The 22,062-nt window shown below is 38.1% G+C and overlaps 1 protein-coding gene across 3 annotated transcripts in view; it reads right to left on the bottom strand.

The window, feature by feature from the left end:
- The window catches only part of N (neurogenic locus Notch protein), a 491,366-nt gene that overhangs the window by 8,990 nt on the left and 460,314 nt on the right, over window positions 1-22,062 (bottom strand). For 2 of the 3 annotated variants that reach the window (XM_033467199.2, XM_076527805.1), the window contains 2 exons: window positions 1,970-2,513; window positions 45-599 (listed from right to left, as the gene is read on the bottom strand). In XM_033467199.2, the coding sequence (XP_033323090.1) occupies window positions 45-599; window positions 1,970-2,513 (1,099 nt within the window). The remainder of the gene's footprint in view (window positions 1-44; window positions 600-1,969; window positions 2,514-22,062) is intronic. The other variant, XM_033467200.2, reaches the window with a different exon arrangement.

The following is a 22,062-nucleotide window of genomic DNA, read 5'->3' as shown; positions in this document are numbered from 1 at the left end:
CGCATAAAATCCGCAGTCCAGTAATCGACTGTGAGAGTTCATACTTGTTAGGCGAGCAAGGATCCAGCTTGTCCTCGCAGTCCCGGCCAGTATGGGGTAGCTCGCAAATGCACTTGTGGTCGTTGACAAGGTCGATGCAAGAACCATTATTCTGGCAGGGTTTTTTCGCGCAGTCGTCGATGTTGGTCTCGCAGTTGGTGCCCGCGTAGCCGGCCAGGCACTTGCAACTGTAGCTGTTCAGGTGATTGTTGCAGGTGCCGCCGTGCTGGCATGGATTCGAGCCGCACTCGTCGATGTCGGCCTCGCATCTCCTGCCGCCGTATCCGGGCGGGCAATGGCAGATGAACTGGTTGATACCGTCCTCGCAGGTGCCGCCGTTCACACAGGGGTTGCTGACGCACTCGTCCACGTCGCTGAGACACCTAGCATCGTAATAGCCGCGCGGGCACTCGCACCGGAACCCGTTCGTCATGTCGATGCAACGTCCGCCGTTCGCGCAAGGATTGCTCGCGCACTCGTTTATGTCTGTTTCGCAGTGTTGCCCGGTGAAGCCAGGCTCACACTCGCACGAATACCTGGAAGAAGAGACATCGTATCCACTGAGGATGGAAGAAATGATAACGTTAGACCAGACCAAGATTTTGCCTGATTAGGGGTCGACGCGAAGGGAGCTTCGCTTGCCGTGCGATCCGTGTCCTCGAGAAGGGAGGTACACGACATTCTCGGTGTTACGTTCGTTAACGGGACGGGGGAGATCAATTTTGCCTGATTGCCGCGATTGTTGCGGTGAACATTCTTAATCTTGCGTTGGTCGCACACAGTTTTTTTTCTTTTTTGAGTCGGAAGAGTTTCAGTTTTTTATCACGGGACCAGCGTACCGAATGAAAACGGCAAGTCTGGGTAAAATGTCAAAAAGCCACGAACTTAGGGTAGAAAGAATACTTTTATCGCGAGGAAGTGTGACTTTGCGAACTCGATAAAGTATATGTTCGTTATATTTTAAATACAAATTATTTGACAATTTTGCTCAGATAAATATCTTAGATTTAACCCTGTGTCAGCTGTTTTTGACGAGTATATAGCACAAAATGATGCCGGTTTTTTAGGACGGGTATACTCGTCAAAAACAGCTGACTGGGACTTAGAGGGATACACACTTTGATATTCTTTATTGTGAATATATTATTTTTATAAAAGTGTTGGATTTAAACAAAACGTGAAAAAAGTTGAAACATATACAGTATAATTTCATAATTTCACACTTTTCGAAGAGATTGCAACAGTAAACTTATTAAATGCAGGGCGGCCTGTCCAATGAATGAACACTGAAGCTGCGTTGTTTGTTAAAACGATTATTTGTGATACGAATTCCAGCACTTTGGATAGTTATAACTTCTTTTCAAAGTGTAGTATAAAATGTTGTAAAAAGTACGTCACCCAATGAATGAACAAAAATGTTTAATGAACGAACAGTATAATGTTCCATCGAATGAAATTTTACACACGCCATAGTTTTACTTTAAACGTACCTTAACATGCAAATTATAAATTTCAAGCAACAATGTTTACGTATGGAACATATGAAACAAATTACAAGCGAAAATAAAGCGGCATCTGTGTAACCAGAACTACTGTATAAATTTTTCAATGTGAAAGCAGTATCATAAAAGTTACTATTTCTACCCGGCGTTCATTCGTCGAACAGATCGTCCCATACAAAACAAAGATAAAATAACGTCCTAGATCAAATAAATCTGCGCAACATTTTACCCAGAACTGCGAATAACCTTGACATCGTGCGACAATCTTCGATACGCACACTGTGCTTAACGAAACGCAGAAATCCAGTACACTGTTCCCGTTCCATACCGCGGAGAGCTCAGGAGCCGTTGATTCTGATAGGCTCGTCCCTCCGTATGAAATGGTTACTCACAAATCCAAATCATCGACCAGCGAATTTTCTACTCACCTGTTGATGCCGTCAATGCACCTCGCTCCGTTCCTGCAGGGGTTGCTGTAACACTCGTTGACGTTCACCTCGCAGTTCGTTCCGGAAGTTCCAGGCCTGCAGATGCATTGATACCCGTTTATACGATCCTCGCATCTTCCGCCGAACTGGCAAGGATTGCTCTCGCACTCGTCGATCTGGATCTGACAGAGTTTCCCGGTGAATCCCGGAAAGCAGTTGCAGCTGAAGCTGTTCTCCCCGTCGATGCAGGTGCCGCTGTGGCAAGGGTTCGATTGACAGTCGTTGATGTTCGTCTCGCAGGAGGCTCCGGTGAACCCTGGTGGACAGTCGCACGTGTACTTCGCAATCGAGTCCTGACAAATCCCGCCGTTTTTGCACGGCGAGGAGGCGCAGTCGTCTATGTTGATCTGACAATGGGAGCCCGCGAAACCGTTCGCGCAAGTGCACTTGAACGAGTTGATCAGATCGGTGCAGATGCCGCCGTTCAGACAGGGCTTGGCTGCGCACTCGTCTATGTCGATCTCGCACTGTGTACCCGTGAAACCTGTAAACAAATTGCGAACGTTAGTCGGTGTTCAGAATAGTTCGTACGAGTTCTGCTTTCGTAGGCTAATTATTGGGGCAGGATTTAAGTTAGAATCTTATTTCCGTTTCTCATTGTTTCAGTCCGTCAGAGTTACTTCTGAGACTCGTACTACTTTTTATTAATTGCTGTGAATTCACTGAAATTATTCGTTTAAGAAATAACATTCCGTTGTAACGAAAAGTCCGGAAATATAGCTCACACACGCGTAAAATATATGTCGGCGTGATGTAATAATCAAATTTTAGCCTACGCAATTATTAATCGTACATGCTCGTTTATGATTCTTCTACTATTTTTAGAATTCTATGTGTACTTGGGCAAAGAATCTCTAAAATAGCGTGAATTACGTAAATAGACTGCAGATTTTATGCATTTGTTGGTACAACGAGAAGGCGGTATACAAAACACGAAAACAATCACAAGAATTTAAGAATACTGTTGCATTATTGTGATCTTGCTAAAAAATTATTATAAAAGAAAACAACTTCCTACGTAATTCCTGTTCCTTACTATCGATACAGAAACTTTTTTATTCGCATGAAAATCCGTAATCTAAACATAAGATTCGAGAGCGCAATGAACTATTGGAATCAGTCACTGTGGTCAGCCATTATTAAGATAGCTTTTACATTAAAATTCCATATCGAATTCGAAACTTGTATCGCTTTCGACAACCACTTCGATGAAAAGATCATAAATATAGATTGTTCAAATCTTTTGTCGGAATTCAGTGAAACGAACTCTACGAAATGTAAAATGTACTTTCCGAACTACCTAACTAATTGTTTTCGAACAAACTAATTTGTTAGATTGTTCAGAAAGTATCCCCAATTTAATACATAAAAGAGATTTGAAACGAACGTTCCAAATTTCCGAACCTAATAATTTGCAAGATTTTAATCGGGCGGCGTCGTGCAATTAGCCAAGATTAAGAAGTTGCTGATAAAAAGTGCAGCTTATCGATCGGACCGGGTGAAAGCTGTAACGGTACTCAACATTCGGTTGTCCAGCCCCGATCGTCGCGATCGCGCCGGCTTCTTTTCGTGTTAAGTGCAACTCGGGAAATTGCAAACATTCTCAGGGGCGAATGAAGTCGTCAAAGAGGCGACTACCGTAATTAGCCTTAATTAGACGTATACAGAAGAGTAGCGAGGGAAGAACAAAACTGGTCCGGATAGTGGCACAGCTAATTGCATCTTTGATCGATCGATTCCTAGCGCTTTTTTCCCACCGCGTTCTGATCTTCGTGGCACGGTGATCCTGGGATGGCGATAATAGCGCCAATTATCGGGAGTAATTAGATTCTACAGATCGCTATCTCCGCAAGAAAATTACCAGCCCAGAGACGGTCCCAATCTTTGATCGTCGATGGCATTCGCAAAAACAAACTTTCGGCTGTTTTAAACCGTAGCAGAGTGTTCATTGTACTATTTGAAGAATAGTTGGGTTATTAATTGAGCGTTAACCCTTAAATGCATAGAGTCCCAAAAATGAATCAATAACTTTTTGCGCGGATACCCGACAACAGTTTTGATATCGATACATTTGGCTGAATGGCAGTGATTCCTTTGTCCATTGACTTATCAAAAATTAACTAAAATAATGACATTTGACTTCAATATTTGTATCTTTCTGACGTTATACCAATTGGCGCGCATTTTTGATAGCGGGTTCATTTACGTACTTTTGGAAGTGGATTATTTAGAAATATTTTGGTGTATTCGTTAAACAAACAATATTTTCTAAAGGTAAGGCTCTTATTTATTAATTTGCTAGTACTTTTGTCTATATTCCGTAACTATCATGTGTATGGAGGGCTTATTTCGTGTTGATGCAAAAATGGGACAACATGCACTAATGGTAATAATTACGACATGTATTTAGTACTATGCTTCCTTTATTGGTTTGTTGGTTTCGTTTTGGTGTGGTATGCATGTGGTTTATAATTTTGTTATAGATATGTCATACTAACTAAAGAATTTTTATGTCTATTTTGCATAGTGTACCAAAAATGAATCATTAATATTTTTCAATAAAAACCCTATAAGATATGACTTATAATTTTTTTAAATATTTTTCCCGATTTCCACTCATTTGAAAAATTATAACCCTATTTTTTAAATAAAATTCATTAATTCATGCATTTAAGGGTTAATTTCGAAGTGTGTCAACAAATTTCTATTAAAATTTCTATTAAAATTCTATCATAATTTAGATTTTTATTAAGAATCTATTATAATTTAAATTTCCTATTCGAACCTCTATTAAGAATAAATTAAAATTTAAATCTTCATTAAAAATCTATTATAATTTAAATTTATAATAAAAATTCATTGCAATCAAGTTTCATATAAAAGGTTTACGATGATTCTCACATTACAGATATCATCATATCTTTCGAAGTTTACATTGTCATAAAAGTATGTTGTGAATTGTAAAATTTAATTTTCTTCAACATTTTGATTCAGAGAACGAGAAAATTTTCTATTTCTACATGTGTTCAATGAAATGTCAAATTGTAAAGGCATAAGAAGAATTTAATAATACTGTTTCAAACCATTTTCAACTTATCAATATTATTAAAAGAGACAATTTGTTTCTGTTTAATTCCTGTTTCTTACAGTCGTGTTAGAAACTTTTGATTTCGCACAAAGATCCGCGGACTATACATATATTACTAAAGAAACCTAACTATCTTCTTCGCGAATTAAGCGATTTATGCGTGTATATTCTCGTATGCCGTATTTTCAGGACACTGGAACGCATTCTACGGACGTAGCGTAAATTCTTTCGAACCGGAATGAACGACATCATCTAGATTTCGATATCCCAGACACGCACGAAGATCGTCGAGACGTTCGAGACAGACGTGCGCCGTGCCGTCTTTGAACAGTCGCGGTCTCATGCGACGCGTCCTCGCCCTAGGTGGTCTAATTAAATTACCCCGATCCCGGGCGAAATAAATTGCATTAATTACGATCGAATTCAATTATTCATTGAAAAGGTGGTCCCGGGGAAACGGGTCAACTAAATGCGGAGTTTATCTTCTGGGAACCGCGGAGGACGTCTCTGAAGTCGGCCCGGCGCGACCAGTATCCTGCCAGCGTGTGGTAATCTTCGGGTTTTGCGGAATAAGATAGCTGCCGGCTGTTCGCGATAATTAAACGTGTGTACGTATGAATTAATTGCGAATGAAGTACGACGGCGCACGCGGAGTCCTGGGTACGCGAAAGCTTTGATCGGCTTTGATTTAGATAAGCCCGGCCGCATCCGCTAATCTGGCGAACGCGTTGCTTCCGAGCTAACCGAAACAATGCCCTTAATTGGAGGAAAACTAATTAAGAAGAGCGAGCCGGGGGAATTGGACGTAACGAGAGCCTAGCACGACTATCGATAGATTCTTTAGCCGTGTATGGCGGACTTCTCAATGGGAGAAAGTTATCGGTCAGGCTGTTTGGCCTTCCGCGTTATAAAGGTTCCATGCTGATCCAGCGGCAAGTGGTTCGCCGATCGTGGGCCCAGAAACTTTGTTTCGGATTTAGACGCAACCAGTGATATCGGAACTTCGCGAAAAAACAACCTGTTTTTTCGTGGAAGCGATGTTTTAGAAGTATCTTAGATTCGAAGCGTCTAGAAGAAGTTTAGAAAATTCCAGGTTGTTTTTTTTCGTTAAAAAAGATGGTAATAAATCTATTATACTTAATGGAAAGTGCCATAACGAATATCTTCTTCATTAACACTAACTTCACAGAGCACCGAAAGCAACCATTTCATTTGACTTGGTAAAAATAACAAAAATACATTTATGCAGGCTTTTAGCGTATTTTTATCATAATGTATGCTCGAAAAAAAGAAATTGACTGATTTACGTAAATTAAAAGGAAGCTGTAAATTGGAGAAATTTTCGGACTACTTTTGTTCTCACTTTTCAGTATCTTTGTGTCTATTAGATTTGAGAAAGATTTATTGTACAGAAAGAGTTATGCAGAAGTAGTTACAGAAAGAGCATTTACTATTTTGTTAATATTCATTCAATGTTCTCAATTTTTCTGTTGTATTTGCTCTTGAAGGAATATTTTTTATTTTCGAAGATTTGTCAGAGAGGTAAATTTTCCCCCGATAGAGGCAACAATGGCAGATATCTTTGTCAACCGGACGACGCGTAGATTTCTACCGTATTTACATTCACTTAATATTTCTGTTTTCCCATTCAGACAATGAACCGGCTAATTCAGTTGTGAACGCACGTACAAGTCGCCGGCGTGCACCACTGTCGCTTCCTTTCGAATCGTAAGGGCTGTGTACACAACGGATTCATTACGCTAACCATTGAGCAGCGTTCGGTGATCCTTTTTCCTGGATAGGAAACGGGTTATCATCTTCGAGAAAATTTCCAGACCGTAATAACATAATAATATCATTAAAAGAACATTTATTACTAGATTGCGGATTTTGTAATGAAACATAAAATTGTAAAGACATAAGAACATCGTTAAAATTATTAAAACAATTCATTGTTATTTAATTCCTGCTTTCTAGAAACGTCCTGGAAAATTTTCATTCTGCATGTCTATTTTTTTACAAATCAACGCTACCATTTGTTTCAACGAGCAAGCTCTCGATTCGAAGGAAAATGTACAAATTTTACTTACATAAATAGAACAGTTTTACATTAGCTCTTACCGCGAATTGAAGAATAAATCATTTGAATTTCCCATTGTGCAATGAATCGTTTCAAATTATCAACGAAGAATTTATTCTCGAGATTTAAATACCCCGATAAATAACAATACTTTAAATAATTTATTTTGCTACGCAACAAGCGCGTAGCAAAAGATCGTACACCTTGATAAAATTCTTTGTTTAGAAAGAATATCTATAAATGGCGCAGACATGCGTCCGCGAGCGTAATTTTTTTTCGTCGAACGCCGACGAATTTCTTTTTGGATCGAGACAATCGGTCTCTTTTCGCGAAGTCATTCGTCGGTGCTATCAATGTAAGAGAAGACCGTCCGCTTATTAGCATACGAATACGCCCGTAGAAACGCGTAGCGTTTGAATTATTAAAGACGTCCCGAGAGACACGAGGCGGGGTTGAAGGCAGAAACATTTTTTAGCGCTGAGTTAACACGCCATTGTCTTTCCCCGCGGTTTTCTCGTCGGCGTCGTTTACTTCGCGTCCCACGACCGAACAAAAATGGAAAAACTGCGCGGCTCTGATCCGTACACTTCGATAAGTGACCACCTGCTTCTTTATGCGTTCTCCGGATTTTTCACGCTGCTTTTGTTCACAAATATAGTCTATGGAATTAGCGAACGGACAGTCGATTCCTCTCTCGATCGAATTTACGAAATGTACAACTTTTTTATATTGAATGGCTTGCTTACGACAATTTATATATATATATATATATATATACATAAATTGTCGTAAGCAAGCCATTCAATATAAAAAAGTTTTACATTTATATATATATTTAACTGAAAGCTATTTTTAGCACATGTCAGAGTTTACTATTTACGGATTTCTATAAAGTATAAATCAATATACAAGATATTAAGTATGGTCGATTAAGTATGAAAAGCATAAATTTTATAGTAAAATTATAGAATAAAGTGTGCATTTCATACTGAACGACGACCTAATATATCGTGGAGGTCTTTTTTAATATTGAATTGTAAAGATGAAATTTTATTTTTAGGTCAAACATTGCATCACTTATACAGAATTATATAATAATATAGAATTTATAAGTAAATTTATAGGAGAATTAAATTTACTTACAAATTTATACGATCTAATTATAATGACTTTTTATTATAAATTAAAATAATAATAAATTTTTGGTGATGACTGACAGGATGAAAGAGTTTTATACCAAAATTTATTAATCGCATAGAAAGTCTTTGTGTTATCACTTATGACTCAACAAGAAGTCGATTTGAACTCAGTGAGAATTGAGCCTGCATCTAAAGCAGGTTTTCATAAGAAATAGAAATAAATGTATATTGTAGATGAAGGAAGTTTTAGCCGGAGAGGTTTTAATTACTAGTTCCAAACTTCGCCATTGGGGCGTCCTAACCATTTAAAACCCTGCTTTTAAAAAGAGGCACAGACCCGTGTCTAAGCGAAGTACCCTTTTCTTTTAAGGTGTTTTAAAAATGCGTTCAGACCGCTCTAGAATAACAGCCACTGGTATTATACTTTGGAAGATGGCTGCATCCTGTGATAAACGTCATAAAGCATAGTCGTAAATGTATACTTATCAGTGCGCCTTGATCAATATTCCACGTGCTTTTATTCATTTATCAGCGTTGTGTTCTTCGCTATAATTATGGGATTATCGTTTTCACGATTCAGGGCTCATACAAAATTAATATTTACCTTTAACTGCAGGTCTTTCTGCAAAAGTCATCAATTATATAAAATTCTTATGTTGCAAAAGTCATCAATTATATAAAATTCTTATGTTTAATGGACAATATTTTACATATTACTTCAACAAATTAAAAGTACATAAATTAAAACTTTATCATTTTTCATTTTTGCTACCTCCTGTTGAGGTATATTTATTTATGTAATACTGTTAAATAATACATTTGGCTAACTATTAATGCAAGAATAAAATATAAAATATTTATATTATAAATGATTTATAAGTTATTGGACCTTTGTCGACCCTTCCTTGAACATGCTATGGTTAATATAAAAATTGTTTAAAATTACAGTATGATAAATTTTATTTGTGCCTCAGAGAGAGAGAGAGAGAGAGAGAGAGAGAGAGAGAGAGAGAGAGAGAGAGAGAGAGAGAGAGAGAGAGAGAGAGAGAGTTACTATTCAAGCACGATGGGTTCATTTTAGTACAGATTCGTGTATTTTACGGACGGATAGAGACGACGTAGACAGTGTTTTGGAATCCCGGATCCTAAAATAGAGATCCAAGGTGGCTATAATTCACACGGCGCAACAATGGCTGCCGAAGGTCCCGAAGACCTGCGTAGGAGAGCACGGCGCGAGATATCACGTGTGTCTGAACGATGATGAAGATGATGGCCAGGCTGCTTGTGGCTTTCACGTTCCCTAGACCTTCGTCCTGGGATCGCGATACGGAAACGAATCAAGCAGAAATCGAACCATGCCGGTGGATAACGGGACTCAAGATTGCGGAACAATGCGAAAGAATTCCGAGTGGACCTCGGTGCACCGCCGGCCCGCAGGAATTAATAGTTTAGGCTCGATGGTTGACTTCGTGGAATGTTATTGCCCGTTTACTGGTAAACTGTGTCCGGCGATTGTGGGATCCTTGCTTCCGATCATCTTTCGATTCGGACGATCTCGACGATGCATCTCTACCCAGAACAGTATCGATGCAATAAACAATTCATTCGTGATACATCTGCTGTAGCTCCTTGTCGATCAACATTTTCACAATCGGATTATTCGACCCCAACGATAAATTAGTGACATAGGTCAATCGTACTTTTAATTTCCACGACGATATACATCGTTGGAAGATGCAGGCTTTTATATTGCTTTGAAAAATGCAGTTATAGACGGGTGTAAATCACAGCTGCGTTGGTTGGCAACCGTTCGTTCTTAATTACTCTTAATTGAAATGAGACAATTTTCGTTTCTCGCGTGTTTTCATATATTTTTGTAACAGAAGAATCAAATTTTGTTTCGAATTTTTAAATTACTTAATGAACGGTTGTTATTAAAACGATTGATTACTGATTATTGCAAACAACATCTATAAAATTTATCTCTCCGTTAAAGATAGATTCTTCGTTTTTATAACATTTATGCAAAAATTTTCTGAATTTTTATATTATTCGATAAACGTTTGTTGCAGAAGAAATGAACAACATTCCGATTCGTTACAGTGCAACGGGCATAAAAAACGTTCACAATATAAGAAGTTATTTATTGACACCAGTTTAACGTTCAATTTATTAAAGATCAACTAATGTCACATTTCGAGAGGCCGCTTCATTAAACTCTCCGGAATCGTATTATTTATCACAAGAAATCAGTGGAGAGAAATCTGACGAGTTCGCCAGGTGTCGTCGAAGACGTAATCGGTAGAACCTCTTAATTCCATTAAGGAACAATAAAAATGCACGCGATCAGGTGTCTTTCTCTCAATGAAGCAGGAATATAAAATGCGTTTCGAAACCAAACAGGATTCTTTCGCCCTTCGATTTCCGCTATGCCGCGCACACACACACAATGTGCGACAATGTTCTCATCCCAGAAATTCGAAACCGCAGGAGGAACATGCCGCGATCGACATTCAGGGGTATACTGCCACACGTTTACGACACCCATAAAGCTACCCACTTATTCCAGAAATTTACGACACCGCGTACAATCACGAATTCTCCGCCGTGAATCGCGCAACGACACCGGTTTTCCAGCTGTAAATAAAACCCGCGTAAAACCGCGGCTATCACGAAAGTGGAACAAAATCAGGATAATTGGATTCCGTGAAACGAATTTTTTCTTGTCGACTTCCGGCATCCATGTCTAACATTAACGAAAACAGAGTTTAGGAATAAAGAAAATTCGCGAACGAATTTCACATTTTCGTCCACAAAGACTTTAACCCTAGAAAGATAACCATATGACAACGTACGTAAAAGATAACCATACGCTTCAGAGGCGCATGCTTTTCTAAGGCGTCAATTTTATACTAACAATGGATATTTATTTAAGTTAATCTAGTCATTTTAAAGGTTTGGCATTATTGTAAAAATAAAATGCATTTATATTATATTTTTTTATATTTTAAGTAATTTTAAACTTAAATCACTCTATGAAAAATTAACAAAAATCAACAGTCTTCGCAGGCGCCTCTGCGACGTAGGTTATCTTTCTCGGGTTAAGAAAAGATCTTAGTTATTGGACTCAGATCCCAATGGTGGATTTGTAATGATGTAAACGAACTATAAATATTTCCTTAACAGACATTAACGTCACTCCCCATACATTCCAAACGCAATTTATCAATTAATAATCCATCCACATTCAACACTCTTCTTTGAAGCTACAACATCTCGAGCTACATTCTCTCTGAACGTTCTTTCACAATCACTAATTGACATTTAAAGCAAGTTCACAATTCACAAGAAAACAATTTCTCACACGTGAGACTTGCGGAGCCAGATGTTAGGATTGAGAAGTAGAGACAATTTTAGAGCAAAGACGTTTTCAAGTGTCCGTGAAAATGATTGGCGTAAATAATGAGTAAACTGCGGATTTAATGCATTTATGATTAAAATTAATAAGTCGAATACGAAACTGCAAGGATATTAGAACAATCTCAAAATATTGTTAACTACAATTGTTAAAAGAGGAAAGTCGTCTAATATCAGTTTCTTATAATTTTTTAACTCCGACAATTCTTATTTTACACAAAGATCCGCCGTCTAATAATGAACAACAAGATTCATTAGGAAAATAATTTGTAAAACACAAAGCGACAGAATACATGATACTTGCAGCAGTCTAATGCAAACAACAAACAACAAAAATGAGCTTATTAATAGACTGCGGATTTTATGCATTTATGATAAAAAAAATACAAGTTATATAAAACACTAGAAAGATTTAAAAAATATAGAAGTATCAATTATCATTTTCGAACTATTAAATGATTAATAAAGGAAAAATATCCAAAGTGGCTCTTAAAAGACGCAGAATATTCTTATTTTGTATAAAAATTATTAACCAGTTAGCTGTTGCAATCTGTTTGAGAGGTGTAGAAGTTAATGCAATTATACCACCGAGTATGTTTCATTTTCTTCACATTTTGTTCAAATATAACACATTTATAAAATATACAATTATATAGTGCATAATATATATTGTATAATTTTATAATTGTGACTAGACAGCGGATTTTTGTGCAAAATAAAAATTGTCTGCATCAATTGCAAGGAATGGAAACTAAGTATACCGACTTCATTCCTTATTTAATCATCTTAAAACATTAAAAATTATACATCGACGTTTTAAAATGCTTTTCATTTTTACACTATTTTAAATTCTACTCAATTTTGCCATGAGTGCATAAAATTTGCAGTAGTCTAGTCATGACAAGCATACTCGTCGAAAACGGCTCGATTAATTTTTTATTCACGTCGCCACCGTCGAGAGTGAAATTCCTCCGGTTGGTTTTGCCATCGCGAAAAATGGCGACCAGTCTCGCGGGAAACGGAAGAGGCGAGAATCGTATCCGCAGTGGTCGTTGCTCGTGTCTGCGCAGCCAACTCCCACGTTTGGCCAGGCGTGTTCGTATAATTGTAATCTATTGCTTCGCCAGTGTTCTCGAACCAGCCTACGCGCATTGATAAACTATGCGAAACCTAGCTCGCGGATGCACTTCTCCGGGATCCGTCCTCCTCCAACCCCTTCTTCCTTCTGCGTTCGGATCGCCTCTCACCTGTCCCCGTCCTTTTCTTTCGCCTCGTGCTTTTGCATCGACGCGTCCGTGTGCACATGGACCCGAGAGCCTAACGAGCCTGAGCACGTGTGCGGCACTTCGCCTCAGCGCAGGGTGTGTTTCGAGCTGTCTCGAAGTCGATTAAAGGAAAATGAATCGGGTCTTAGGCGATTCGAACGGAGTGGAAGCCATTCGGCGCGCGCCGCCATTTTGCTGCGTCCGCGACGCCTGACGAGGAAACCCCTACACAGCCTCAGTTTTCACATGTTCGTACAATCAATTTACTAGTCTTTCATTTGCAAATATTTTTAGTTAACACGTTATGTGTCCCGTCGCCATTTTTTTGATTTTGCACTAGTTTTTACAATTAATTTTTATTGTAATTGGTAGACTGCGGATCTTTCTATAAATTCCCGTTTTCGTACGTCATTTTAGAAAAATTTAAATGGAAGAAACAGATTCCTTTGTCTCAACTGAACGATTGCTCGTTGTACAATGAAAATAAAAATACTGACTTAGACTTTATTTTAATTCGTATGTTTTCTTTCATTTGAAAAATCTGCTCGTGCTATAAATGCACGAAGATTCATAGACTAGTAATTGAAACGAACTGAATTTTACTACGATGTTTATATAATACCATGGGCTGTTATAAAAATTTACTTTCTAGTTTCAGTTTCATTAGACAGATCAGATTTTGCTGGAATTTTTAAAGCTGTCGAGCAGTAGAAGTATTCATTGCCCCATAAAAGTCAGGACACGAATTTATGTAAACTTTCTATAGCTTTTATTACAATACTAACTTCAATAAAGTAATTTATTGAAGCATTCATCATGAAAGAATCTTTAATGTTTGTAGAATTGTTAGAAAAGAAACTGGCTATAATAATTGATAAAAAGCTCTTTATCGCAGACTATGGAGGTTTCTGCAGATTTATGCAGAATTCAACAATCTTTGAATTTCTTCGCTTGAATAGATCAAAGAAGAATAAAGTTATTTCATTTTTAAATGTAAATTGGATTTTTTACAATAACGAAGTGATGAGACATTTGTCATTTTCATACATTTTGCTGCTAAAGATTGAGAAATATTCCCAACGGTAGTCAAGCAGCAGAAAAGTTGTACGGAGAACGTTCATTGAACCGTTCCGGTGCAGCATCCATAATGATTCAGTTTAATTTGTTGTATCGGCTGAACCGCGGGCGGTGTCTTTGAAGTGCCGCCATCCTTCTCCGATCATCATAATCACTCGATACCCAGTATCGTGTTCTCGGATCACGCTCCGTATGTAGGAAGCGCACGACGACCCGGCTCAGTCAAATTAGAAAACCAATATCTCGTTAAAGACCGCCGATCTATTTCGTAGCGGAATATTCGATGGAAAGCGGTGTCTCGCGTAGGATGCACGTGCGCACGCTGGGTGGCGACGATGTTGATTAACAATGTGCACGATGCACTCTGTTGCTTCACGCATAAATTACGTCCCACGTGGAATCCGCGATTCACGATGAATACGAGCTGAATGGACTAGTTCCGTGACACCGATAACTAGTTCCGGCGATCCGACGTTCCCTATCATCTCTCATATTTTTCGTCAACACTTCATTTTTCTATCTTCACGAATCAGTTTGTTCAAATCTACAATGCATTTTCATGCACGCGATCTTTCAACGAAAATATCTGCTTTAGGAGTAATAAGGTAAAAGTACTTGTTACGAAACACCGCACAATTGTGACCCCTTCGAGAAACAGTAGCACAAATAATACGATAAAAAATAGATACAGTATTATTGTTTGTTCACATTAAATAATTATTACAAAGTTCATTACGTTATCTAGAAACATCAATCTATCGAACCGTAGTTTTAATTATTCGACGATGACACTTTTAAGTTGCAATAAAATCGATGATAAATCTTACACCCCCTCAAAAGTATTCCATAATAGGTACTTTTACTTTAACGGTTTGTTATTTTGCCATTATTGTGTTTTACTACTGAATTGTGTTTTATTATTGTATGTATTGTGTTAAATTATTAGAATGAACACTCAGTCGGTGGGCTCCTGGTCCCCCCATTCGGATCCAAAATATAAATGTTGTCATCCGATTATCCAGTTTTGTGGCAATTAATGTGAATTTCCATCTGTTTCGTTAACCCACTGCCATACTTTTGACGAGTCTGACTCGTGACGGTGATTTCTAGCAACAGAAATTGTCTGTTTTCCGTCGTCAGTGTTTAAGCATTCAAGTAAACGTGGGCACGTAATAAATGAAGACCCATTTTCTTTTAAGAAATTATTTCAATTGAAAAAGTTCTAATCATTGTAACTGTCAAGAAAATAGCATGGCAAAGCTATGTTGATACAATTGAAAAATCAAATTGTCAGTCAGCTCATTGTCAGTTACATTACCGTCAAAAACGTCCGCCCTGTTCAAGCATTAAATTGTAAAACGAAAACTTCGTGCAACTGTTTTTGAGGAGCATACTCTTAGACGAATTAGAACCGCGAAATCTACGGCCGACTATAAAACATAATGGTGGATCTGTATTAGTTTGGGGATGCATGGCATCTAGTAGAGTGGGGAACCTTGTGTTCATCGATGGGGGTAATGGACATTCGAAAATACTTAAAAATTTTGCAGGAAAATTTAAAAAGCAGTGCATCAAAATTGAATTTACCTAGCGATTATTGGTTTCAGTCTGACAATGATCCGAAGCATACCGCTAAAATAGTCAAAGAATGGGTATTATATAACGTTCCACACGTGGTGCCACATCCACCGCAAAGTCCCGATTTAAACCCCATTGAACACTTATGAGATGAAGTAGAAAAATGATTCAGAAATACGGTTATTACTTCGAAAGAAGTGTTAAAACGAAATATTATTGAAATATGGCAATCAATAGATGCAAATGTTACTTCTAAGTTGGTCCACTCAATGGAAAACAGACTTAGAGCTGTTATAAAAGTAAAAGGTGGATCAACTTCCTATTAAAACCTTTAATCATTCAATTTAAATAACTGTTAATTGTTTCGTTCGAATACTATTAAAAATAGAAATTTCTTTCTCTTTTTCATAACTGCATCGAGTTCAAAATAATAAATAAATAAATAATAAATAGATATTCTTAGATTCTTTTAATGTTTTCATCGCGTTTGAAGTTTCATCTAGCCATTTTTCTTATAAATGCTAAGCAACGTAGCTGTGAAACAAAACGTAGTCCGAAAAGCTAAAATAGGTTATTACTAAAAACTTCCGTCACGAATCAGGCTCATAAAAGTACAAATAAGGGTTTCACTATCTTTTAGAAACCTATTGTTAGCTTATTGTCACATGTAACAGAATTGCTAAGTATTTCAATGATGTCGAAAAAAGAGACGGTCGTTGATTCGCATCTGCTGATTTCATTTTTTCTTGTCTTATACGTACACCGAGCAATTTAGAATCAAGTTTAGCACAAGTTTTAACAAGTATTTGGAACTTGTTAACTTCTTTATGTTATAAAAGTAAAAGGTGGATCAACTTCCTATTAAAACCTTTAATCGTTCAATTTAAATAACTGTTAATTGTTTCGTTCGAATACTTTTGTGAGCCATTTCTGGTACGTGTTTACAATAAATGTACTGTAAAAACGCTACATATTGTTGAATTATTTTCTAATTTTGCTTACGCAGTCTTAAGACCCATCCCTTTGTTATATGTGTCATTTTATATCAAATGCTTCAGTTTAACACATATATTTTATTAATTGAATGTTAGAGAGAAACGTAAGCGTTCGAATACTTTCCTGTATGAGTGTGTACGTCGTTTATAATATTTCAGCATTACGATTTCTGGTTGAAACGAATGTGGACAGGTTAAACGAAGCTGCATTTATCCGACAGGATTATAAGGCGTCCTTGATGTAATTTAACCGACGCATCGCGCCATTCGGCGATGTTACAGGAATTCCAGCAGGTGGACCCGTGAAAACACTATTCTTCTTTCATATTAGCTGCCCGTTTAAGCCGAGCAGACAATCCGAAACGATTCCGAAAAAGGATAATTCACTGAGGCACCGCGCCGCGGCGTCGACCTAATTGCCAGAATTACAGCGCAACACGGCGCAGATAACCGGAATTTATTTGGCGCATCACGGCCATTTTTTCGCTAACGACCGCTCGCGTTCGACGATAACGAGAGAAAGACTCGATCTTGCGGTGTCCCCTCATTTCCTCGACGATGGACCTGATGAGCACCTCTTTTTCATTCGATTCGGTGAATAACATACCGGCGACCGCAACCCGTTGGCGATTCGACCAAGAGTCGCCCGCGACTCGTCATTACGTAGCTGTGCACGTATTAACGTCATCAGCCGACCAAAAGGGACGAGCACGACGGACAAGCGAGGTGAATTCTGCTTGCTCAGGTAGCAACCCTGGTGATCCGCGACCGTTAATCGCGAAAATCATCCGGGCACAGGTGCGCGCCGTCCCTTCTCGCCTTCGTCTTCTTCTTCCGCGCTGCTCGACCTTTGACCCGCGGCCACCGGCCTGCCAAGTCCTTGATCACTCGAAACGCTCGTCTTATTTTCACTTGCCGGTATTCCCGGCGGTTCCCTAGACCGGTAACGCGTTTAATCGAAATCTTCGTCTGCTCGCAGCAGTTAAGAATTCGAAGAGATCAAAGATCAATTATCAGTTGTTTTCCAGATAAAATTTGGAAAATTTGCATTTTCATAGCATTTTTTACGCTGATTCGAATCATGTCGAAATTGCTCTGCCAGCCGATCTTATTGATAATAAAAAAATTTCTTTTTTTATCGAAGAGAACATCAAGTTTTAAACAAATTGCAGTCAAAATTCATAAAGTCGATAACTTTATTATCGTTTGAGTTACTTCGATTTTAGTGATAATTACAATTTTAATTCAGTGACAAGAGATAGAGATTAAAGAACACAATTTGATTCGCCGCTATCGAATAAATATCCAATCGAATGCAAATTTTTCTAGATAAAAATTTTTTTATCCGAATAAGATTTTATTCTAATATGAATTCAATACATTTCTTTTTTTTAATTTTCGTAATCCAGTGCAGTTGCAACGTTTACGGTTAAAAGTGTACATACAATAATATACATTATTTAAGAATATGCAAAAAGAGATGTCAAAATGTTGTTTCACTGTAGTTATATTTTAATACTATGTTCACTTGATTGCTACGTACTGTACGACTCTCTAAAAACAGTGTCCAGAGTAAAAATATAACTATGAAATTAAATACGTAGGTACAATAATGCATTTATTTCAAAATAAAATATGGAGAATAAATAGTCTTTGCAAAATCATCGCGTGAAAATTAATATGTAAAACAGCATGTGCTACAGTTTCAATGTCTTCGGCATTTTGATTAGCATAACCAGAATACAGTAAATTCTCCCTAATTTTCCTTCATCTTGTAAACAAGAGTGAACAATTTGGGAAGAGGAGATACGATTATTCGAGCCTACACCTCGTTTTTATAATTGTTGGCAATCGGCAAGTATAAAAATGAGCCGCGAGGCTCGAATAATCGTTTCTTCTCTTCCCAAATTGTTCACAAGCTGAAGGAAAATCAGGAAGAATTTACTATAGTGCGTTGCACCTGCCGACTTGTGTCACCCACCCAGCGTTCTCTTCGGCCACGAAATTATTCACGGACTGATAACACGATCTGGGAATCTGGTTTTCTCGTGGCCGTCGAAATTCAAGATACCCAACGACAATAAAAACGTAGTTCTTATTATCGGGCCGTGGCCGAATTACGCAAAAATTCTTGTAAATGAGACAAGGTTCGAGAAGCTGATTGGCTGCGCTTCCCGTTAATGCGTGAATTTCGTGATGGGATCCTTTTTTCATAATTAAAGCGGATCGGCCTGTCTCTGAAGAGGAGCCGCACGAAACGATCCAGCCGAAATACGTTAAATACGCCCAATGAAGTCATCATCATTTACCAGCAGCGGTCTTCGCAACGAGAGCCGGACGGTTTCTGGACCTGAAGGCGATTTCGATCGTTCCTGGTTCCGTGCAAATATTTCGATTCGGACCTGTACAAGAGCCCGAAACCCTTCGGCGAGGATCACGTAGCACCGTCAAAGGGTTCCGCAACCACATCGTAATGCGAGCGATGTGTCTGATCGGTCTCTCGTCAATTTAGTTGAAGAAATCCTGCTTCGAGCAACAGATTGCGATCGTCTCGCTGTGTTCCTTGTTTTGGTCTCCTGACTTGTTCCCCGTTCGGAGGAGACAGTCTTTCGAGTTTACACGAACGAAATGGTCTGCTCTTTGCCTGATCGGTCCACTTGGTAACGACAGTTAGGGCGAATTTTGTTCGAAAGGTTAAAAATTAAATTGGGAATGTTGTTGTAACTGTCGAAAGACGGTCAACGCAGTGGAAATAATTCATCATTAGCTTTAAGATTACTTAAAGCTTGAGATTACTTCTGTGTAAACGTTTTCTGAGATTGCTGTTCAAACTATAGCTAGATACAAATTTCATTGAAGTTAGTTTTTCTTACTATCCATGTTTACCTGCCATCTGTTATCGATAACAATAAACAAATCTATATGCATCGGTTCGAGTTTTCATTTTTTTACTTGGATTGATAGCTGTTAGAATCAGGATGTTAATAGTGATCTTAGAATCTGCTTGTATGTACATATTGCCTGATGTTCTGTGGTTTAAAGTGTTCGGATGATCGGAAAATAAAAAGAATGAATTTTGTAAAAAGAACTGAAGATTAGATTAATAAGAACCAGACCGCGGATGTTTGTGCATTTCTTCTTTTAATCATTTTAATAAACTGAAACGAGAAGACAGCAATATTCTTGGATTTCTCTCTCTTTTCATTCTGGTATTTTTCCTAGTCATTTCTATCGTAAACGCGTAAAATCTGCAGTCTGGCAATAACCATGGATACGTGCTCAGGTGAGTAATAAATATAGTGCACCGGTGAGAGAGTTAACAATTTTTTAAAGAAGTCTAACAAAATGAACTTTAATTTGATGAAATTGAACCGTTCGAGAATATAAAATAGAACAGTGAAAGTCCGCCGAGTAACGATTCACTAAAAGACCAGAAAATTACGGAAGTCATTGCCTCACAGTTCAACGTCTCTTAGATTCAGTCGGGATTTTTCTAGAGCCTAATCCCTCGCCTACCGTGGAAAACTGTATGCCTGGGGAGGATGCATCAACGCGGCGTTGCACACGAAAATGACGGCATTACCCACGCCTCTATTTCCATAAAAACCCTCCGGGCTGCTGTATATCTGCCGAAGTTAACTGTAAATCCACTGAGACCTTCCGGGGGCAAGACCAGTGTCTTTCGCGAGAATATTCACTGAGCTTACGATGGATTTCGAGATATTAACACGATCATCGGACGCCAGTCGAGCGTCTTATTCGTTTTGCCTGTCACTAGTATGAACCTGTGATTCCTGATCTGTGAGATTGGTTATTTCTGTTCTTTACAGTAATCCGGATCTATCACTGATCAATTCTCAACTTCTTACCTCGCGATGGTGAGATAAATCTGGCTTTTGATTCATTGTTAGTATAATGTGTATAATGGACCTTAATTATCTAAATCTCCGTTATCGGCATAACCGTGTAATTCGCCTGTTTAAAGATATTAGTATTGTTATTATTATTTTTATCACTATTGTTATTATTACTTACATTATTATTATTATTATTATTATTATTATAAATTATTGTTCTTTTCTCCTCTCTTATTGTCTTCTAAATTATATTCATTATCAGTATCATTTTTTTCTTTTCTATTTCATTTATATATTTCTTTTTTTTTCTTCTACTGTTAGCAAATCTTCTTAAATTTTTTGTTATAAAATTAGATCGAAATCCTTTATTATTCGAATCCATCGGTACATTCTATTAGTTATTAGACATACTCTAGTGTCTCGGGCATCGTTTCTTATATTAATTTAAGCATTCCTTTGTACAGAACGTCTTATGATGGATCATCAGAACAAGATGATTTCCCAGATAATAAATTGAAGATACAGAATCAGTTTCCTGATAGAAGAATATCGTTATTAGACCGCGGATTTTTGTACAAAACAAAAATTGTCCACATCAATTCCAAGAAACCAAAACTAAATAGCAAATTCATTCATTCTTTAATCATTTTGATAGATTAAAAATAATACACTGACATTTTTCAATTCTTCGAATTTTTCTACTATTTTCAATAGATAAATGTATAGTTTTTATTATTTCAAATACATAAATAAACTCGTTTTAATATGCATAAACGAATTTCGTCATAAATGCACAAAATCTGAAGTCAACTCACAAGTGTCGAACAAACTGAATTAACAATAAAGCTGTGAGCAGAGCAATTACGATACAGAGTCATTTATTTTACGTAAACTGGAATACGACATATAATTTCAAAAATAGAAAACATTAACAATTTTACTGTCTGTTGACAATTTTTATAGCCCCCGCTTCCATCAAGATTCGCAGTCCTATCTACATATAATCTTTCGTCTCATTTGCCGGCGTCCGGTACTATCTTTACGTCTGGTGTTCCCATGGGTCCGTTCTATGAAATGAATTGGTAATAACGATAACGGTCGACGACTTCCAGGATGGCGACTTTTTAGTCGATTAGGTGCCGCGCCTTCGCGGCCCCCGACTATGAAAAATCCCGGGGAATCGGAAAACTTCTGGGTGTTCGGCTCCCAAGTGAACTCCACCCTGTCGTTTATACACGTCCGAGTGTCTAACTGTAAACCCGTGGCGGGAGGGCGGCGGCGTCGCGGGGTCGTCGGTTCGCCGGAAGAACTAGAAAAATTCCGGAAGGCGCTCGTAAACCCGACTGCGTTTCTGCAAACCGCGGAGCATCGCTGGAATTCCCTCGGCGGATTCCTGCTACGCGTGTAACGCCGGCTGAATTTCGTTTACCCGCTCGCTCCGGCCGGGAATATTGCCTAGCCGAGATTCTTCGTGGCGTTTTCCTTCCATCTTCCTCTCTCTCTCCCTCTCTCTTTTTCTTTCGTTCTTTCTATTTCT

Source organism: Megalopta genalis, chromosome 1, assembly GCF_051020955.1.
Source record: "Megalopta genalis isolate 19385.01 chromosome 1, iyMegGena1_principal, whole genome shotgun sequence".
Lineage (NCBI taxonomy): Eukaryota > Metazoa > Arthropoda > Insecta > Hymenoptera > Halictidae > Megalopta > Megalopta genalis.
The sequence above is the reverse complement of the archived record's forward strand: the minus strand, read 5'-3'. Positions and strand labels throughout refer to the sequence as shown.